General features: G+C 35.4%; 1 protein-coding gene across 1 annotated transcript in view; it reads right to left on the reverse strand.

Annotated features, from left to right (window-relative positions):
• Positions 1-14,162, reverse strand: part of TINAG (tubulointerstitial nephritis antigen) — a 202,887-nt gene that overhangs the window by 108,439 nt on the left and 80,286 nt on the right. The window contains exon 7 of the mRNA XM_036769096.1: positions 823-1,003. Within this exon, the coding sequence (XP_036624991.1) occupies positions 823-1,003 (181 nt within the window). The remainder of the gene's footprint in view (positions 1-822; positions 1,004-14,162) is intronic.

The following is a 14,162-nucleotide window of genomic DNA, read 5'->3' on the forward strand; positions in this document are numbered from 1 at the left end:
CTGAAGGATAAATACAGTAACATAAGTAAAGTGCTTTGCAAAGCTTAAAAACAATTTATAACTGTTAGCTAAAATGACTTGCTGTGAAACTACAAATCATCATCAGGAACTACACAACAGAGCTTTCTCTGGTTCTATTATGACTCTATGGATGCCAGTGCAACAGTAGGGCAATTCAGTTCTTTTCCTTCCCTTTCACTGAATGACTAGCCCAATTACACACACACACACACACACACACACACACACACACAGACCCCCTACGTTATACATATATATATATATATGTATATATGTGCACACACACACACACACACACACACACACATACACATATATATATTATACCAAAGGAAATAAAAATGTTCTGTAATAGATATAACACGCATACATATACAAGTATACACAAATTTACATATACAATTGATACAAAGTTATTTCAAGGAGAGGGTTACCTGGGGAGATTAGGAAAGGATTCAATAAAAGGTGGTATTTGATCTTTAACTTGCAGGAAGGTAAAGATTCTATCAGGTGAGGAAGGTATATATTTCAGACATTGGGGATCAATTTTTATAGCATCTTTATGGCAGGAGGCAAAGTGCCATACCTAGGAATGTGTGTCCAGGCTGACTAACAGGAGGAGGATTTGACTAGAATGAAGCACACATGAATAGGAGATTTTTGGACTTGAACTATTAGTACATAATTTACATGTAAATGGAAGCTTGCCATTTATTTTGTTCTAAATGTTCATGGTACCAGGATACATTGAGTTTTATTGGTCCAAACCAAATTTTTATAGCATTTTTACTTTTTACTTACATTGGAAGAGACTCTATATGGAGGAGAGCACTGGTATATTCGATTAGATTTCTCTATGTTGTTTGGACATGGTTTTGTGGCATGCCTTTTACCCCGTCCATCAGATCGACTTGCCATGTTACAGCCATTGTTGTTGAAGATTTGGTCCTTAAAAAGTGGGTAGCATGCATGAGATACCAACCTAAGCAGATAAAATATAACAACTGGTTGTAAAAGTTTCTACACATGTAATATAAAAATGTGAATTGCAAGATTTGGCATACAGAAAAATTTTACATGCTGTTACTTGAAAATGCTATTTTCAAAATCTCTAATGTAAGTCATCTAAATTAATTACTCCTTTGCCTTATCATCGTGAAGAAGTCGCTCATCACATATTATATATATATATATATATATATATATATATATATATATATATATATATACACACACATATATGTATGTGTATATATATATACACATACACACATACATCTATATGTATATAACTATGTCTAGTATGGAATTTCCTGAAGATCATTTTAGAAAATGCGTTGGCAGCCAGTAGATTCACAATGTTATCATGAGGACAATCCCCCTGGCTCTCAACATAGGTATAACTCTTGACTCCACATTCTTTCTCACTTCTCACCCATATCCAGTCAGTAGTCAAATCCTGTCCTTTCTGCCTTCATAATATCGATCATATAATAATTAATAATATTAACATTCACATAGCACTTACCCTGTGACAGGAACTATGCAAAATGCTTTGCAATTATTATCTCACTTGAGCCTTACAACAATCCTGAAAGGTAGGTGCTATTATTATCTCCATTTTACAGATGAGGAAAATGAGGTAAACAGGGGTTAAGTGACCAATGTTCAACCCACACCATAGATAGATAGAAAGATAGATAGATAGACACATACACACATATGTACATACAAATATAGTTAGATGTATGTATATATACTTTTTTTTTCTCTTCTGACAGTGACACCTGATACAAGCCTCATCATTTCATGCCTGGTTTATTTCAGGTGCCTGCCAATTGATCTCACTGCCTTAAATTTCTCCCTACTCCAGTCCATAGATCTATCAAATCATTACCCTATTCAATCAACTCTAGTGGCTCCTTTCACCTCCATCATCAAGTATAAAATCCTTGGTTGACAATCAAATCCCTTCATAACTTTGCCTTTCTCTACCTTTCTTGCATTTTACTTCTCTCCACATATGGCCAGTGATCCTGCTCTCCTTTCTGTTCTTTGTACATGATCCTCCATCTCTGAATTCTAGGCATTTTCACTGACAGTCCTCCATATCTGGAATCCTCCCCCTCCCCATCTTCACCTACTGGCTTCCCTGACTTCCTTCAAGTTTCAGCTAAAGTCCCATCTTCTGCAAAAAAGTCTTTTTAGTTCTCCCTTAATCTTAGTATCTTTCCTCTGAGGTTATCCCCAATTTATTCTATCTACATTTTGTTTGCCCAGAGTTATTTGGATTCTGTCCCCTCCATTAGACTATGAATTGCTTGAGAGAAAGGACTCTTTTTTGTTTGCTTGCTTTTTGGCCTTTTTTGTATCCTTTGTGCTTACCATAGTGCCTAACAGATAGTAAATGCTAAAATGTTAATTGACTGTCTGATTTCTGAATATGTAATTATAGAGAAGAAAATTTGATATGGAAGAAATAATGAATTAGATTATTCCCCAGAGGAATATTCTGACCAATTATGTCATCTCTAATATTAAGCTATTTTAACATTTTATCATGTTACAGAGATCTCACAAGAATTAAATTTTTAAAGGTCTAGAGTTCATAACACTTTATGTGGAATATCATATTAACTAATATTTTTTTGAGTCTCATATGAATTTAATGCTCTTCTCCCTCCCTTCCAAAAAGCTCAGTAAATTCCTCCTTCTACCCACCTTCCACTCTCCCCAAACCTGCCATCTCAAAAACTTTTATTTTTTTCCTGGAAGCCACAAGTCTCACTTGATGTACAAACTTGATTAGATGGAAGCAGTGGTTATGTTCCCCAACCCCCTTTCCCCCCACTAACATACTATTTCTCAGTCTTCAAAAGTCAATTATGGGAGAAAAAAAGATTAAAAACATCCCCCAACCCTACTCCCATTCCCCCACAAAAAAAGCAAGGAGTTATCTGTGGGCACAAAAAAACATGGTATCTTGTGCCCTGAGTTACATCTAGTTACATTAACTAATTTAAATATTAAAAAGGAAAATGAACCAAATAATATGAAAGTCAGATATTACCCAAAATTCAAAGAAGTGATCTTGACTTCTCTATAATATTCTGTCCAGAGACTAAGGAGAGAGCAAACAGAATGAATTTGGAGTATGGCTCTAGTTACAGATAATCTAAATAATGATAATAAAATGGTGATAAACTATTTTAACAATAGCAAACATTCATATAATGTTTTAAAGCTTGAAAAGCACCTTATAAATATTATCTCATTTGATGGTCACAGTAACCCTGGGGGACAGAATCTACTATATCTCCATTTTACAGATGAGGAAAGTGAGGACAACAAAACTTAAGTGACTTGTGAAGGGTCACACAGCTAGGAAGTATCTTAGGCTGGATTTGAATTCAGTACTTCCTGACTCCCAAGTCAAACATTCTATTAATTGTACTGTCAAACTGCTTGCTATGAATTGTCTAAATCAGAGTCTCTTGGAAATAAAAAATGACCAAACAGAATAGGGGAGAATTTGAACCCAAAAGAACAAATGATGTCCAGGAGTTCCAAAAAAAAGTTTTCCTTAATTGTTTTTTATTGAAACTTGAGAGTTAGCAGGTGGTAACAACTCAGGCAAGCACTTTCCCTTTTACCATAGGACATAGGCAGTTAGGTGGCACAATAGATAGAGTACCAAGCCTGGAGTGAGGAAGGAAATGACAAACCACTTCAGCATCATTGCCAAGAAAACCCCAAAGAGTTGGACACAACTCAAATGACTCTAGAACGACAATGACAACGTAATAGCAACACCGTCATGACCCCTGCTAATGCAGAAAGTCATATAGAAACTCATATGGCACTGATGGCCTCAGTACCAATAGGACATAGATGATGCAATTTTTAAAAATAAAATAAGAAGGCACAGAGACTTACTGCCATCTCTGAAAATGTCTCCCCACACACCTACCCCTCCACATAGAACATACAGGCCAGGTTAGTCATCAGCTGACTCATAGTCTTCAGGGAAAGATGAAAAGACTTCAAATACTGCCACCTGTGAGCTTTGCCTACATCATTTAAAAACAAGTCCTTGCTCCTTCCAAATTGAACACTGTAGCTGTTTAGCAGATTATCCATGAAGTTAGAAACAGGAAACACTTGACCGTGCATGTGCCTAGGGAGAAGAGCATCCAACTTTTGTCACATTAGCATTACCCAAAACAGAAATGAACACAAGGCTTCTCATTCTGTTGATAAAGTAGATATCTGGTTTTTTTAAATAAGTAGATACATTAGTTAGATTTTAATCTGCCATACTGTGCTGGTAGACCTGAAGAATCAGAGATTTAGAGCTAGAAGGCACCTTAAAGGTTATTTGATATAATGCCCTCATCTTGAAGTTGAAGAAATTGAGTCCTGGAAGTTTATGCAATTTTTCTAAGACAATGGACATGGTCACCATCAGAAACAGTATTTGAACCCAGTCCAGTGGCAAGGCTCTTTGCACTGTACATACTTAGGGTTAACGTAGCTAAGGAATCTGAAAGGTGAAAGTAGAAAGAAGTCTACAACTTCTTTTGCTCTGAGTTTCTCCATAGGAGGAACTCAGTGTTTCCCTATGTTATGCTTAGGCAAGACCAAGGCAACATCTGTAAAAGGCAACTAGGTGGCACAATGAATAGAGTACCAGGCCTAGAATTTTGAAGACTGGCCTTGGACCTTTACTATCTGTGTGACCCTGAGCAAGTCATTTCCCCTAGGTCTGTCTCTATTTTTAGAAGTATAAAAAGAGAGATAATAACAGCATCTGCTTCCCAGGGTTGTTGGCTATTGTGAGATAATATTTGTAAAGCACTTAGCATAGTGCCTGGCACATAGTAGGTACTTGATAAACATTTGCTTCAGTATTCCTTGAAAGATGACATAAATGTAGAAGGAGGGGTAAAAATGAGGGGGAAAGAAGAATAAAAGAAATAGTAGTTGGCTGGGGAAGAGGAAAGGAAGAAAGAAAAAGAGGAAGAGGAAGGGGAAGGAAAGATGAGTAAATGGAGGGAAGGAGGAGAGGGGAGAGGAGGAAGTGAAGGTAAGGAAAAAGGAGAGGAGCAAAGAGAGGGACCTGGAGGGGAAAGAAAGGGATAGTAAAGGAAAACTGGAATCCAGACAACAGGACACCGATGAGCCATCCCCGTATCATGAGGGGCAGTCAAAATGTTGAAAAGCAGGCTTTGTGCTAGGTAAGAGAGATTCAAAAAGAAAACAAAAAAGAAAACAGGGATGAAAGGACATTATTAGGAAAAGAATCAGAGAATTTTAGAGTTATAAGGGACCTTAGTGGTTATTGACTTTATAAATAAACAAGAGAAGAGGATACTCAGCAAGTGGTCATCCATACTCTACTTGACAATCTTTAATGAGGAGGAAGTGACAACCTCTAGAGGCAACTCATTCCACTTTTGGACAGGTCAGTTAAGAAGTTTTGGGTGTTTTTTTTTCTTCCTGACATCAAGTCTAAATCTGCCATTTTGTGACTTCCAGCCGGCACTCCTTGGTCTGCTTGCTGAGGTTGAAAAAATAAAGTTAATCATTCCAATACTTTAAAATAACTATCATGTTATCTCTGAGTCATCTCTTTGCTAGACTTCCTCAAGTTCTTCAACTAATTCCCACATATCATGGATTCATAAGGTCTTTTGTCATCCTAGTTGCTGAACTGTAACCCCTATCCAGCTCATTAATGTCATTTCTAAAAGTTGACATGAAGAGCTGAACACAATACTCTAGATGGATTGTGACCAGAATAGAGTGCAACAGGACTGTCATCTCCTTATTCTTCTTAATTCAACCTGAGAAAATATTAGCTTTTTTGCTTCCCATTGAAGTTGTAGTCTACTATCTATAACCCCTAAACTGTTTTTTTCAAACTGCTATCTAACTATGCCTTCCTCTCTTATACTTCTGAAGTCATTTTTCTGACTATAATTAAAATGACTGAGTGTATGACTATAATTAAAAATAATTAAAATTATTTTATCAGATGCTGCAAAACATCCAAGTCTATCAAGATTTTTTTTTGTTATATGGACTTGAACATTTATGTCAGTTATCTTTCCCAGGTGTAATGTTAATGGGATTTGAAGATCTTCCCTGTCTATTAATAGGCCCCACATGGATCCCATTAAGGGAAGCTTGATTAGGGGAGGCTTGTTTGTAGGAAGGCTCCCACCTTTTGCTAATTTCTAATTAGGCACTGGGTCATGAGGGTTGTGATGCCCTCTGGCTCTGAGAAGTGTGTATATACTCTGAGGTTAGCATTTTGCTTTGGGGGCTCTCTCATTGGAAGAATGTTCATGTGATTTTGCCAGAGGAGACTCTAGGTAGCTGTTAAGAAGGCTCCCAGCCCCCGGCTTTGAAAACCCAGATGTTGGTGCTTCTCTCTTTGGTAACTGTATGTATGACTGTGGTCAGATAGTTGGGTATGTCTTGATCTATGCTAATTTCTCAGAGAGTTAGAAGCCTTGTCTGATGATCTGTGCTATTTTCTCTGCTTGTAATTTCTGTTTGTATTCTGTTTCTGTTGTCTCTACATGGTGCTGGCCTTTCCCCCGAACTAAGTGAATGATATATATGTTTGATTAAAGTAAGATTGTTGATCCCTTTAAAGTTGCTTTCCTTTAGAAAAGCAGATCAAAGAACCTGTGTTAGCAGCCATTCTGAGTGGGGATGCTATTACACCAGGTTTGTGTCAAGTGAAAATTTGATAAGTTAAGTCATCTATGTTTTTCTCCAAGTCAACAATAAAAATGTTAAATAGTAAGGAAAGACTATGTATGCTAATGGAGACTTTCTTCCAAGATGAAATGGAGCCATTTAATCATTACTCTTTGAGGAGAGTCCTAAAACCAATTATAACTGTATCTGGTTCACATGTCTCCTTCTGTTCCACAAAAACAGCATGACATACTTTATCAAATGATTTACTAGGTAACTTGGTGATGCAGTAGACAGAGTTTTAGGCCTGGAGTCAGGAAGACCTAAGTTTAAATATGACTTCAGACTAGCTATATGGCCCAGGGAAAGTCACTTAACCTCTGTTTGTCTTAGTTTCCTTAACTGTAAAATAGGGATAAAAACAGCCCCTATCTCCCAGGATTGCTGAAAAGAAATGAGATAATATTTGTAAAGCAGTTAACACAGTGCCTAGCACAAAGTAGGAACTTAATAAATGCTTGTACCGTACTATTGTCTGGTAAAACTATATTATGCCATTCCCCTGATCTAATGGTTGAGTAACCTAGTCACAAAAAAGAATAAATTTATTCAGTCATGACTTATTCTTGATGATGCCATGCTTTCTTATTACAACCAAAACTTCCTTTTTTCGAATGATCTCTAACCATCTCTACAATAGTCTTTTCTAAAATGTGGCCAGAAACTTAAATCAAGCTTATTGGCACAGACGTTTCAGGCTCTAATTTCTTGCCTTTTTGTGTGTAGGTGAAAATAAAAACCTTTGCCCTTCTCTAATCATAATTTCTCTCTCCCTTTCTCCAGGATCTTTCACATATGAGCAGTGGGTCAGAAATCATATCAACCACAACCTGAAGTTGTAGTTTACCTGGGCCAAGTGATCTGAATTTTTCAAAGGAAGCTAGGTATTATTTTACTATTTCTTTATTCAAAAAAGGTATGGATTTCCTTCTAGTCTCTTTTCACTCTTTTTTCTCTAGTATCTGGACAGCAAGCTGTTGCAGTGGATAGAGTGCAGAGCCTGGAGTCAAGAAGACTCATCTTTCTGAGTTCAAATCTGGCATCAGACACTTATTAGCTGTGTGGTCCAGAGACTTCACTGTATTTGCCTCACTTTCCTCATCTGTAAAATGAGCTGCCGAAGGAAATGGCAAACCCCTCTAAGATCTTTGCCAAGAAAACCTCAAGTGGGTTCATGAAGACTCAGATATGACTGAAAAATGACTGAATATCTATCCTCTAGTCTTAAGATTCTCTCTGGCAAAAAGAAAAGTAAAATAAAAGTAAGCAGCTCTACTTTCTCTCTGTTGTCAGTTATCTTTGCTCCATTCACTTTGAAAAGGGGTCTTTTCTCTCCTTGGATCCTCTTCTTTTTCCCCAATATAGCTAAATCATTGACAACAACAACAAAAAAGCAACTTTTTGTCCTTAGTTTTTCTTGGCAGCCTCTATTTATTCTGAGTTTTGACACATCTGATATTATTTTTATAGGATGAAATAATGCTTTTCTTTTCCTTCCCTGTCACCTTACCTTGCTTCCATCTACTACTATTCATTATCTTTTGTTTTTCATCTAAGTTGGCTATCTGAGAATCTGCATTGGTCTCTGAACAATTTCCATTTTTTTCCCTTAATGGATTTTTTCTTTAGTGTCTTCAGAATTTCATTCTTAAGAGTTTCCTTTCTCTCTTGGATTGCTTTCCCCTGTATATTAGTCTTTGAGAACATATCTATCCTTCTCCTTAATTTTCTAGAGTCTACTTTTCCAAATTTTTCCCAATATTTCTCTCCTTTATGTGATAAATATTCCTATTTCTACTCTCAGGGATCAGTTGTTTGCTGTTATGGAGAATGAAATCCAGAAGAACATCATCTCACATTTTTTCTCCCCCTCTTGAGAGATGAAATTATCATTAAAAGATGACATTAAGTCATTATCTGTTCTGCTTTTACTAGAGAGAATTCCAGTCAGTGTCTGGATAATTAAAGTTCCCCATCATGACAATATCATGTCTCTGTGCTAGCCTTGCCATATGCTTTCTGAATTCCTCATCTATTTCTTCTTTCTGTTCAGGTGGTCCATAGTAGACTACAATGGCAAAATCATTCCTGTTTCTCCTTTCATTGATCATAGCCCAAATGAATGCTAGCCCCTTACCCCTTTCCCTGTATTATTTAAAAAAACAAAACCACTGTATAGCCATACAAAACCATTCTGGTCAGAAGACTCTTCCACCAAACCTCCACAGTACTAAGGGAGGTCAGACTTGACTGTGTCCTTTACAATGCTAATTCCTAAACTTTAGACATTTGTGTATAGATATTTGCGGTCATGAAGTTTATCACTGCTTAACTTTCTTGATTTTTGCATCTAGTAAACTTGTTAGAATCTTGAAACTGGTTCTTTTATTCATTGCAGCTACTCTCTAGTTTACTGCGTAGGTTTACATAGGCAGTTTTCTCCTCTCAAACTTTTTAGTTTGGCTTTGGATTGGACTTGCATAACACCAGGCAAATATATGCTTACCAGCCTTTGTTAGGTATGTTCCAACTCTGGCTGGAAACCTGTGATTCCTATATTTTAAGCTCTGACCAAGAAATCCAAATCACATTCTCAAATATTATCTTCTTAGCCAGCTATGAGTTTCCCAAATCAACTTTTCTCTTCTGCATCCCTTGCCTTCATGGGCAGCTGAAAACACCATCTGTGTCCTCATCACCTTCAGTTTCTCACATAAGATGTCATAATCTTTGGGATTACTTTCAAGATTCCATCCAAGAGGAAATTTCACAGGAAATCATATAACTTAACTTACTCCTTGCTCCTCTCTCTTGCACAGAATAAATTTATTTAATCTTAGTTCCTTGCATCTCACAACAATATACATTCACTTTTTCCCTGACTTATTATTTCTCTCCTCCTTTGTCCTAAGAGAGAAATAATATTTGTGATTCAGTAGCAATCAGAGCTGGTAACATCCTATAACTAAGTGAATTTTATGATAAAAGTAGTGTATCTGATATAGTTTTCAATTTGTGATATATTGCTGTAATCTCCTTGCTATTATTTTATTTAAAATTTTCTCATTTATATTCATTAAGTAAATTGGTCTATAATTTCCTTTTTCTGTTTTACCATAAGACATAAAGAATCAGATAAAAACTTTATGACACCAATATGGTGCTTGATACCTAAACCAGAAAGACCCAAAACAGAGAAAAATAAATGTACTCTTCCTGATTTAGGTATTTAAACCATATTTGTATCATGAAAGGAATTAGGTAGGACTTATTTTTTTCAAATAGTTTATATAGTATTGGAATTAATTGTTTCTTAAATATTTGGTAAAATTCACTTGTGAGTCCATCTGGTCCTGAGGATTTTTTCTTAGGGAGCTCATTAATGATCTGTTCAATTTCTTTTTCTAAGATAGAGTTATTTAAGTATTCTATTTACTTTTCTGTTAATCTGTGGAGTTCATTCATTCATTAATTTATCTATCTATTTATTTAAATATATATATATATATATATGTCCATTTCAGTCAGATTGTCAAATTGGTATACATTTTGGCAAACTAGTTGCTAATAATTGCTTTAATTTCATTTTCATATGTAGTGTATTCACCTTCTTATTTTTGATGCTAGTAATTTGTTTTTCTTCTTTCTTTTTAAAATCGATTTAACCAATGGTTTATCTAGATTCATTCCTTATAAGAAAGGGAAAAAAGAGGGGTGGGAGGAAAGGATTCAGCAAAATTAACCATAAAATCCATCAAGTTTGACAATATTTTTTTTGGTTACACTGCCATAGTCCTCCATCTTGGAAAAGAGATTAATTTTTGTAGTTCTTCTTTGGCATCAAGCTTGGTCCTTACACTTATATATAGTATGTGCCTAAAACCAAGAGGAAGCATCATCTTTAACAAGAATACAACTGCAGCTTTCCCAATAAGATCCGGAGTAAAGTAAGGATGTCCCTTATTATCACTACTATTCGATATTGTGTTAGAAATACTATTATATGTGTGTCTGCGTACTAAAAATATTTTACTAGCTATATTGATAAGACAAAAAGATTTTAAAAAAAGAAAATAGACAATAAGGAAACAAAACTATCATTCTTTTTCAATGATATGATAGTAAATGTAGAGAATACTAGAGAATCAACTAAAATACCTAGTTGAAATAATTAATAACTTCAGCAAAGTTGAAAGATATGAAATAAATATGCATAAATTTTGAACATTTCTACACATTAGCAACAAAATCCAGCAGGAACAGATAGATGGAGAAATTACCTTCAAAATAACTATAGACAAAATAAAATATATGGGACTCTACCTCTAGGATAAACCCAGGGATTGTATGAATGCAATTACAAAAAACTTTTCAGAAAATGTGGGTCTAAAAAACTGGAGAAATGTTAATTTCACACAGGTAGGTCAAGTCACTGTAATAAAATGACAATTTTGCCTAAAATTATTTATTCAGTACCTTATGAATCAAATTGCCCAAAAAAATATTTTACAGAGCTAGAAAAAGTAGTAACAAAATTGATCTGGAAGTATAAAAGGCCAAGAGTATCCAAGGAATCAATGAGGAATATATTAAGCAAGGCAGCCTAGCGTATCAGATTTTAAAGTATATGGCAAAGCAGTAATCATCAAAACAATATGGTGCTGCCTAAGAAATACAATAGTGGATCAGTGGAATAGATTTGATAAAAATTTGATAAAATTTGATAAAAATTACTGGGAAGACTAGAAAGCAGTTTGGCAGAATGTAAGACCAACACCTCACACTGTATACCAAGATAGGGTCAAAATGAGTAAATAATTTAGACATAACAGGTGATATCACAAAAAAATTAGGGGACCATAGGGAAATGTACAAGAGATAGAAAGGATTATGGGAAATAAAAAGGGGAAATTATGATTACATGAAATCAAAAATCTTTTTCAGAGACAAAACTAATGCAGCCAAGATTAGAAGGAAAGCAGGAAACTGAGAGTTTTTACAGCAAATTTCTCTTATAAAGACCTGATTTGTCAAATATAAAAAGATGTGTGCCAAATTTACAAATATGAGAGACATTCCCCAGTAATACATGATCAAAGGATATAAGCTGGAATAACTTCTATGAACTAATGCAAAGTAAAGTGAGCAGATCCAGGAGAACATTGTACACATTCACAGTAGTATTGCAAGGATCATCAACCGTGAAGAACTTAGCTACTCTGATCAAGCCAATGATCCAAGACAATTCCCAAGGACTCATGATGAAAAATGCTATCTACCTCGAGAGATAGACCTGATGAACTAACTATGAATGCAGACTGAAGTATGTTTTTTTTTAAAAAAAATAGTTTTAATTTTTCTGTTTTGTTTTCTTTTATACCATAATATGGAAATATGCTTTGCATGAACTTATATGTATAACTGAAATCAAATTGTTTGCCTTCTCAAGGAGGTAGGAAGGCCAGGAGGGACAGAATGTGCAAACAAATTTTTAAAAATTGTTATAAATAATTTTATAAGTAATTGGAAAATATTTAACAAAATATATAAAGGTAATTTTGAAAAAAACTAATAATTCTTCTCTGAATAGAAGCCAGTGAAATATATACACATTGTTTTATAAACATAAGAACAGTCACAAATCCTTGTATTTCAAAATATTAAGGTCAGGTACACTTGCAAGGAAGAAATTGAGGTATCTGGACTAGATATTTGTATTTAATGACACAATAAAAATGTAGAATTTGTGCCTTTGTACAGAATTTTCCCCATCCCTTCATTGCTCTCACTTCTCATCTTGATCCCTCAGAATCCTTGGCTTCCTTTTGATTCAGCTCACAGTCTACTTTCTACAGAATGCTTTGTGTATGTATGTATGTATGTGTGTGTGTGTGCATGTCTATTTGTATGTGTGAATGCATATATATATGTATATATATATATATATATATATACATATATACACACACACACAAATATGTGTTTGTGTGTAAATACGTATAATATCTGGACAGGAGGTTGTATCCTTCATTAAAATGGAAGCTTCTTGAGGAGAAGAACTATTTTTGCTTTTGCTTTTTTCCCCCTCAGATTAGCACTTAGTAACAATTAATAAATGTTTACATACTGATTAATTGATTGATTCTTGGACCTGTTTATGTGTCCAGCACTTGTTTATAGTCTGATGCTATGGTGTGTAACTTGGAGTAAGTAGCATAAATTCCTTGGGCCTCAGTTTCCTCATTTGTAAAATAGTTGGATTGGACTAGATGTCCAGCTAGATCTTCACTCAGCCAAATTCTGTACTGTCCAATCAGATCCAAATCTCTTCTTACAGCCAAGAAGCAGTAACAACTCACTTTCCCCTCCCATGTCTCCCTATCAAACCAGATGTGTTAGCAGAAAGCAAAAAAAAAACCCTCTCTCAAGCTATAGATAGCGTTTTGAGGGCAGTAGCTATCACTGAAAAAGAGTTCAGTTCTCTTAGGATGAGCTTCCAACCATTCTCCAACCTACAAGCAGCTTCCCAACAGTGGAAACCTTCATATTAGCAGACTTTCCCACTGCCTTCTTTAGTAAGTTTCATCACAATTGCCTTTTCCACTATTCTCAGTGCCTTGTGCAAAATCAGACCCTCCTGGTGAAATTCCCATTTCTGGCATTTAGGAACACATTGGTTCTAATTTAATCTTCCCACAAGCTCCACATAATTATTTCATTTACCACTTTTGTTAATTTTAACCTTTCAAATTCTAAAAACAGCCAAATGAAAATGACCCACAGGTCCACAATGCCCTGAAGCCTCAATTATTTCTCTGATCTTTAATGAGTCCTCCCAGTCCATTTGTTTGAGGGGCAGTTCTCTATCTGGTCCTTCTAACATACTGTATCTCCCCAAATTTTAGCAGAAAAACTGTATTTGTTTACATGTGCATTTTCTCTGGGTATTTTTTGTGCACAAAAGTTATTTTTTTCTATGTATTCAGTAACCAAAGTACTCCTTTACAAAAGGGGAAGTCTCACATACTAAGTATATAAAAAGGAAATGCAAATTGATTTGAGAGCTAAGGAAAGCAGAACAACTGAGAGAATAAGAAAAGACACGCAAGGTAGCACTTGAGTGTAGTTTATATTAGCATTCCAATGACAATCTTCCAGCCAAGGAATCATCACTCTTCATCTCTTATATCTTCTCTCAGAAATGCTTTACTCATTTTCTGTCTATCAAGGAACTTTCTTAGGGTTCCTCACACATTGTACTCCATCTCCTATTGCTCTCTGTCCTTTTCCACTGGCCTTGTCTTCCCTTTTCACCTCAGCCTCATAGAATCCTTCACTTCCTTAGAGACTTAGCTCAAATACTACTCTCT

This window comes from Trichosurus vulpecula, chromosome 7, assembly GCF_011100635.1.
Source record: "Trichosurus vulpecula isolate mTriVul1 chromosome 7, mTriVul1.pri, whole genome shotgun sequence".
Classification (NCBI taxonomy): Eukaryota; Metazoa; Chordata; class Mammalia; order Diprotodontia; family Phalangeridae; genus Trichosurus; species Trichosurus vulpecula.